The sequence below is a fragment of the Solanum verrucosum genome, unplaced genomic scaffold (genome assembly GCF_900185275.1).
Source record: "Solanum verrucosum unplaced genomic scaffold, falcon-dt-bn FXZP01000017.1, whole genome shotgun sequence".
Taxonomy (NCBI): Eukaryota; Viridiplantae; Streptophyta; class Magnoliopsida; order Solanales; family Solanaceae; genus Solanum; species Solanum verrucosum.
The window spans coordinates 621,273-629,574 of record NW_026020078.1 but is presented as its reverse complement, the minus strand read 5'-3'; the positions used below and the strand labels follow the sequence as shown (position 1 = coordinate 629,574).

Genomic DNA, 8,302 nt, shown 5'->3' with positions numbered 1-8,302 from the left:
GAGTTGCAACATTTGTTATTAATTAATGCAATACACATGTACAAAACACGTATATTTGACTAGTATGAGTTTAAATGAATTAACATGGTCAATGAAAATTCATAACATCGATTTGTTTGGAACCGAGGCATAGTTGTTGTGGTACTGTTATCATCCGGTCTGAAGCGCCAACCCCAACTTGAGCCTTGAAGCACAGTGCTTAAATAGACCAAAATCACCTATAAGGCTGAAATTAACAGATACCAATTTAGTGCACAAACCTACTGGCTGGTCTCAATCTGGAAAATGTTGGAGGGAGATATACACTGACAATTTAAATAGACTGTTATCAAGAATGTTAATGTTCTATTCCTTGTATATTTTTTCAATAAGCTGGAGTAGGATGCTTTCTAGTTCTTCCCCATTCCTCCATTCATGACAGTCTGCTTTCAAAAGATTTAGATCACTTAGCAGGCGATCCCACAATGGAAAGCCCTTCCTTGGCATTACATGGTCTCCTTTATCGAGCTTCAACGTTGGGCAGTAATCACCTCTCCCATCTCCAAGATATATGAATCTTGATTTCCCTTTCTCACTCATGGAAGCTTGGATCTGCTCAATAACAAGACCCTACGCAAAAGAATAGCTGATATTTTAGATATTTGCAACTTGTAGCGAATGCATTATTGGGACTAGTATAGCAAAATTTTACTACTTAATGGTAAGAATCACATCAAAATGTCATGGGAGGCAATGTTAGTAGCAATGAAAATATGTCTTTAGATCATTTGAAGAACCCTGTGAGACATGGTCAAAGACAAAGGAAATAAAGACGCGACCATAAACGCCTGCAAGCTTTGTAGTTCTAAAATTTCCTTCACCTATAAGGTATAATTTAAGAAGGCTGCATTCACAATTTCATCAATATAACCTTCACAACAGCTAACCACAGTTGTTATCGAAGATGATACAAAACTAATCAAGGGTCAAGCAGAAATATCTTATGCATGGGAGATATCAAGACTTGAAAGTTCAAGCATACTTGTTTTGAAATGGTAAGAGAGATAGACACAAGGAGCATTTTCCACGGGATCATACGCCTTTGCAAACTTAATATGGATTAAGCAAGTAAAAACAAATTAAAATGAAAGGAAACATCATATAGCAATACACGAATGATCTCAACAGCTACAAGTGTTGACTACAAAATTGGGAAAAGTGAAACAAATCCATTTCATTTGAGACTTGCAAAGTTTTGATGATTTTTCTTATTTCTATAGAACACATCTAGCATGAATTATAGGAATTCATCATCTGACCACAAAACTACTCGAGCATTGAGATGAGTAATTTCTTCAAGTTTCAGAGAATGACAAAATGGATGTTAGGATACCTTGCATAAGTTAGGAGGGCATAGATTACACCCATGAAAAGAAGTCATATCATGGTAAGGAAAGATCCTCAATCTACCTTCTCCATCTACTGATGTTGGGTTAGTAATGACCTCCGAGAAACATCTGTATAATCCGTGATGTTTCAATATAGTCTTGATATAAAACTGATTGGCATCACTAACTACTTTTAAGTCACATCTGAAATAACCACAAATGTAATTAGAAAAAAGCAACAATTTCATGGAAATATCTAATATATCAATCAAAATGACAATTTAGAAATACATACCCGAGATCATGAGCTGATTGTATGGCTGAAATTGTCCGAGGATGCAACGGAACTTGCTTCAAACATTCAGCTATCTGCTCAACAGTTTTACCCTGTGAATGCAGCTCCTCCATCATCTTATCCTAAACACCAGTCACTACACATTGTTAGGAAATGATAGTTGAATCAGAAAATAGTAACCAATCTAGCTATTGAAAAACAAAATTCTGCTGGATAACCCACCAACATAACACTAATTGGGGTTACAAATCAAAATACCAATATTGTTAATTAAAAAACCAAAAACAAAAGAAAAATCAAGAGTGACCATGAGAGCATTCCAAGGTAAAGTTGGTCGGAGCTGGTTGAACAAATGGGTTAGACCCATATTCTCGACGACCCATCTATCGCTGTCATCGTCAATGAGAGTCCGATCAAAATCAAATACAATCACCACCTTTACCCCAACCATATTCACTGATTTCCCGGCGTTAAGTAGATCCGGGAACCACTGAGTTTTCGTAACTTCTCCGAATAAAATCCACAAATTTGGATGTCTTAAAAATTTTTGCTTATAAACACTACTCTAATGATAAATGTAGTTGAATTATTTTAAAAGATAAATGTGTTAAAGTTGTAAGATTTTATTAATACAAAATTAAATTCAATTATTTTATTAGATAACTTTTCATAGTTCGGTGACCTTTTAAGATATTAACTTTGAAAATTGTGAATGCTACTGTCACAAATAAAAAATTGATGTGATGACACTTGTATATTTTCATCAAGACAAGTCAGCATCAACCCAATGAAACGAAAATAAATGAAAAGATAAAGCAAGAACAAGATAAAAGCGGAAAAACTTATTTTTTCTATTAAAACCACAAAATCTGGTTGTCACGTGTACAAGCTACAAATACATAAAGTACGAAATTAAGAAATAAGTACAAGTCTCAACCTTTGTTTCTCAAATAGAACAAAGCGTAAAGAAAAGGAAAAAGAGGATCCACCGGAATGACAATCAACTACCTCTCAATAGTCCTTTCACAAGCCTCAGAAAATAGGAGAAAAAGGACGATCACACAGTAACGGGCTCGGAACTTACACAAGTGTAGAAGAAAGGAGAGAGTACCAACAATATGGTACCCAGCAAGCAACCTAATAAACAAAGCAACTAGCTAGAAATTGAATACTCCTTCCATTCCAATCGAACCTCCTCAAACTACAACCTACACAAAAGTCAGCCCAATCTAACAGTTATACAATTTACAGGTCAGAAGGCTCAATAGTCATAATACAATAGTCACAATTCAACACGCATCAAGTAAGTCGATCTCAATATCAAGTAGATCAATCACACGTAACAAGTTCATCAATCACAATTAACAAGTAAGTCACACATAAACATCAAAATGCATCAAATCACATAATTAATCTCTAGCTGGAACCATTTTTCATCAGCTTTATATCAACTCACTAGTCGGAAATGACCTAGACATCACAAACACTTGCCAGAAATGAACTCGGCATCATAGCACTTGTCGACAGTGACCGCGACATCATAAACACTTATCGGAAATGACCTTGGCATCATAACCCTCACATGTCTCATCACAGTGTCCAGCAATCAATGCGCACAAGCAATATCACACCACACGGAAGAGACAACAATTTATGCAATCCAAGTTCACATTTATGCTATCAAGTATTTCTTCAATCAATCAAAAAGGGGTCATAACGAAGCGATTTGCAAACATTATGATCAACACATAACTTTTACATTTCAATCCTTTTTTTATTTTTTAAGATTTATCACGTGGACAATTAACCATTCACCTCATTTTCATTACTCCCAACACACACACACACAATGAAGGGAATACGCAAATTCTACTAGATTACAAGGCTTAGGAGATCATTTTTCTTAAATCAATCAATTAATCCCTCCAAGAGTTGAGTCTTCCCATTCCAATTAATGTCAAAGGCCACACAATCTAAAACAAATAAGTATTCACAATAAATTTGCGGAAACAACAATACTCACATCATTCACTTTGAAAAATGGGTCAATTAACTCAAAATTCAAATTCAAAAATAAGGTTTGAATTTGAAATTTACTACTTGAAAATGTTACTCAAGGCCTTAGGAACTCATTTGTCACGACTCGAGCCTACCCTCTGGACGCGAGCAACACTCGAGAATCATTTTTGATCCACAAGCGAACCCTTGGCCTGGCTAACTATGACTCATGACCCTTAAAGATACGCAGAAGCTTAAATAGATGAGATTTAGACATTCAAAGAGAAGTTTTAAAAACATTGTCTTGTAATACTTAACATAATTCATAAGTTAAATAAACATCATGAGAAATAATAGGAACATCTAATTATGTCTGTCTATATGAAGCCTCTAACTATTTCAAGATAGATGTTGGGACAAGACCCATAATGCCTTAAATACTACTAAAACTGAAATGAAATTGGAGTCTCCCGAAAGCAAGGAGGCCTTACCAAATACTGTCTATGAGTGTAAGATGATCTGAACGAAGTGTTTGTTGATAATCCTGAACACTTGTATCTACATCATTAAAGATGCAGGTTGAATGGCATCAGTACATTGAATGTAAGAGTATGTAATATGGTTGAAAGAACAATTAATTGAACTGAATGACTGAAAGCAACTCAATTGAATCAATACATAAACATGATGTGAAAATAATTTAAACTTTACAATAAGATATGCAATAAAAGCAATATGAAAAGAATATACTTTATTTGTTGGGAGTTTCTTTAATCGACAACCATTACCATGAGCCTAGTAATGATACAATGTTTCACCCATGGTTCTAGGGTCATCCTATACTTTGTCAGGGTATAGGATGATATGATACTGTAACTATGGATCCATCTAATAGGCCTTCTCAGAGTCAGTGAAGAGCGACAGGATGAATCAATGCTATTCTATCTTACGTTGGCTACGTTGTTTTATGGGACTTTTGAGTTATAAAAGACTCTAACCCGATTTGATGCTCGATACTACTCCCAGAATAATAAATATCAATTATTCTATTCACCCTTTAGAAAGAAAGGGCTATTACTTTACTGAAGTACTTTTCAAAAAAAAACATAACTCATACTTGCATTTACGTATACTTATGGACTTATCTTTCAAGTTCAAGATCAATATGCATAGCAACTGAAAACTCTTCTTTTTTCTGAAAATAGACCCCTTAAACCTTTCATGTAAACTCACTTTAGTTTTGAATGCACGCTAAGACACGTATTAGGATGTGTAGGTATTTTCAAAGGTAAATGGAGTTTATAGGAGCTAATCTAAAGAGGGGAAACGTAGCCACAACTTAAAGGAACACGCCCCGAAAGAAACAAGGAAGAATTAATCCAGGCGACCCCTAGCACATTGCTGGTGCGGGGTGCCAGGCACCAAACTACTGAACGCCAAGTCTGGAGAGCCACCCCATGCCCTGCCCAGTACCCTAACGATTTTTTCATCCTAAATTAGAACCCCACATTAGTTTAGAATTGGGAAATTGTTTCTAAAGTCATCTTGATTCTCAAACCCAACACGAATACATGAGAACTTTCATACAATTCCTTTGGAAACATAACTTTATCAAATCAATAGGGTTCATGTGACTGTAAGCATGAACAACACTATAAGATTCACAAAACAAAAGAATCAAAACCCCAATTGTTAAATAACCGGATTCAAATATCAAGAAATACAAATGGATCCTTTAGATGTAACAATTTCTTCACCAAATTGAGATGTAGGACGTGAGAAAGAAAAATTCCATCACTGTGAGAAGCCTTACATACCAAAAAAGAATAATGTTCTTGGCAAAAATCATTGGAATCTTGAAGAACGCCTCAAACCTAGATTTTTCTCCTCTTGAAACTTTACTCTAACTTCTCTAAGTGTTAAAGACCGTGAAAAATTGAATTAATGGTGTTTCAAACCTTAATTGGGTGAAGAAAAATGTGGCTAGGATTACAAGGCATGGGAAAAGACCAAACAACCCTTCTAAAAATGATTGAGATGCCTTAAAAGAGAGGTCTTCACTAAAACGGGAATAAATTTTTACTTTGAGCTCAAAATCAAGCAAACTTGGCGGCGTTGAAAAGAGGACTCAAAAACCTTTAATTTGATAGGTCATGAGCCACCTAATTCTTTATGTTTTGAGAAATATTTTCATTTGAAGTAGACCCAAAACTAAAAATTGATGGGTGACTTACACAAACCCCTTTTTAGCCCTTTTCAAAGTCCAAGTGTTATAATATCTCCCCCTTGGAAATATTCGTCCTCGAATGAGATTGCTAAGCAAAATAGGGGGAGTGTCTAACAACCCAACTCAAGAACAAAACATGTAATTAGCATAAACTCAACATAACAACTTAAAGAGAACTTTACAAAGAGTTAGTACCTTAGTCTGGAATTGATTCGGAAGGAAAAAGTTGAGGGTACCTAGTCTTCATATCCTCCTCAGCTTCCCATGTTGCCTCCCCAACAAATTGATTCCTTCATAAGACCTTGACTGATGCAACCTCTTTGGTTATCAACTTGCGAAACTAACGATCAAGAATCTGAATGGGAATCTCCTCATAAGATAGGTTGTCCTTGATACCAATGTTTTCGGTAGGTACAATAAGTGAAAGGTTGCCCAAACACTTCTTTAGCATAGATATGTGAAATACCGGATGGACTACTAGTAACTGTGACGGTAGCTCCAACTCATAAGCTATGTTGCCAACTCTCTTGGATATCCTGTAAGCACCAATGTAAAAGGGATTGAGTTTTCCCTTCTTACCAAATCTCATAGCACCCTTCATAGGTGAAACCTTCAAATGGACTCAATCATTAACCTCAAATTTCAAGTCTCTCCTTCTAACATCTGTAAAGGATTTCTAACTACTTTGCGTTGCTTTTAGCCTTTCCTGAATAGTCTTCACTTTCTTCATGCCCTCAACATATTCTCTAGGGTCTGAATTGTGCGATATGCGTGGCCATCCGTCTGAGGATTACAAGTAGTACTAAGGTCTACCTTTGAACCCAAACCTTTCTGAAAGGACTTCCAAAACTGAGCGGTGAATTGTGCACCCCTATCCAAAATGATAGACACAAGGACTCAATGAAGTTGGTCTATCTCTTGGATGTATAATCTGACATAATCTTCTACTCAATTTGTGGTCTTTACTAGTAAGAAATGGGTTGATTAGTCATTCGATCTACAATCACCCAAATCGAATCATGATGTTTGCGAGATCGCGATAAACCAGTAATGAAGTCCATATTAATCATTTTCCACTTCCATTCTAGAAGAGTTATGTTCTAAGCCACACCACCTGGCCTTTGGTGTTCTACGTTGACTTTTTGGCAATTTGGGCACAACAAAATCTTCAATGCACCTCTTCATACTATTCCACCAATAGACTTCTCCCAAGTCATGGTACATCTTTGTGGAACAGAGATGGATCGAATATGTCACACCCCAAGGCTACCCCCTTGGCGTAAACACAGGACCTAGGATCACGAGTCACTCCAAGCTAACCCTAAGCTGGCATATCATAGCATACTAGATAAATTTGAAAAGAGAAATATTGTGCGGAAGCTTAGAACATGACATAAAGTGAAATGATGGGGTATCCATTCTAAGTTTGAATATATAAAACTAAGGGTTCAATAACAACTGAAATATCAAACTCAAAACTAAAACTGAGTCTAACCATGTCTGAATGAAAGCCTCTAAGTGACTAGAGATGTTGGTACATGCCCACAGCTAACTCTAGCAAAACTGAAACTAAAATAGGAATGATTGAAGAAAAGACATGGAAATCGTCCTCGAAGAATGAGAACTCACCACTGATACTGTTGAACTGGAGATTGGGAACTGATCTATGCATGATCTGAATGCTAAGGGCCTGAACCTACATCACGAGAACATGTAGCGCAGAGTATGCGTCAGTACCTGAAAGGTAATGAGCATGTAGGATAGGATAAAATTGAACAATATATACATAACTGAACAAAGCAATAACAGCAATGACATAATATGAATATAAGCTAAATACTGAAATATAATGAATACTGAACTAACTGAATGCAATGACCAAGTACATGACATACTGAGACTAAATACTGAATTTTAACTGATAACCTGGTCAATGCATTGTAGTCTGACTTTGGGAACTACTATTAACCGACATAAAACCACGAGAGCTATATGTGGAGTCTAATGTATCGCCCCATCGAGAGGACCGAATATACCCATCCAGGGGTATAAAGGCATGACTGGCGTGATCACTAACTATGTTGCCCACATAGGGGACTTATCCTATGGGTCCACGTAGTACACTCAGTATTAAGACTACTCCCAACTGATTATGTAAGTAACACATTATAAATGAATTTTGTAATACTTAATAGCTCAAAATACTGACATGCTAACTAAAAATGCAACATTAATATACTAATAATGAAACATTCTTAACTGAGGGAATAAACTGACCTAGCAAGTGTGATTCATGAACTAACCGAATCTACACAACTAGGGTTCTGAGTTTCATGCAAGAAGCTGAGCAACAATTCCTCAAAAACAAGCTAATATGATTAGGATTGATCTAATAGTTGAATCACAACACTTTTC

General features: G+C 36.1%; 1 protein-coding gene across 1 annotated transcript; it reads right to left on the bottom strand.

Annotated features, from left to right (window-relative positions):
- Positions 1-345: 345 nt before the first annotated feature.
- Positions 346-2,113, bottom strand: LOC125824227 (inorganic pyrophosphatase 1). The gene is made up of 4 exons (XM_049503575.1): positions 1,970-2,113; positions 1,663-1,784; positions 1,373-1,571; positions 346-609 (listed from the first exon to the last, which is right to left on the bottom strand). Exons 1-4 carry the CDS (start codon positions 2,111-2,113, stop codon positions 346-348), a joined length of 729 nt encoding a protein of 242 aa, XP_049359532.1.
- Positions 2,114-8,302: the final 6,189 nt, after the last annotated feature.

What these genes read in the sequence shown, in the direction of transcription:
- LOC125824227 (XM_049503575.1), bottom strand. Translation starts at nt 2,113, where the DNA reads ATGGTTGGGGTAAAGGTGGTGATTGTATTTGATTTTGATCGGACTCTC. An exon ending in TACCTTGGAATGCTCTCATG is followed by an intron (nt 1,785 to 1,969) that starts GTCACTCTTGAT and finishes ACTGGTGTTTAG; the next exon opens with GATAAGATGATGGAGGAGCT. An exon ending in CAATCAGCTCATGATCTCGG is followed by an intron (nt 1,572 to 1,662) that starts GTATGTATTTCT and finishes TGGTTATTTCAG; the next exon opens with ATGTGACTTAAAAGTAGTTA.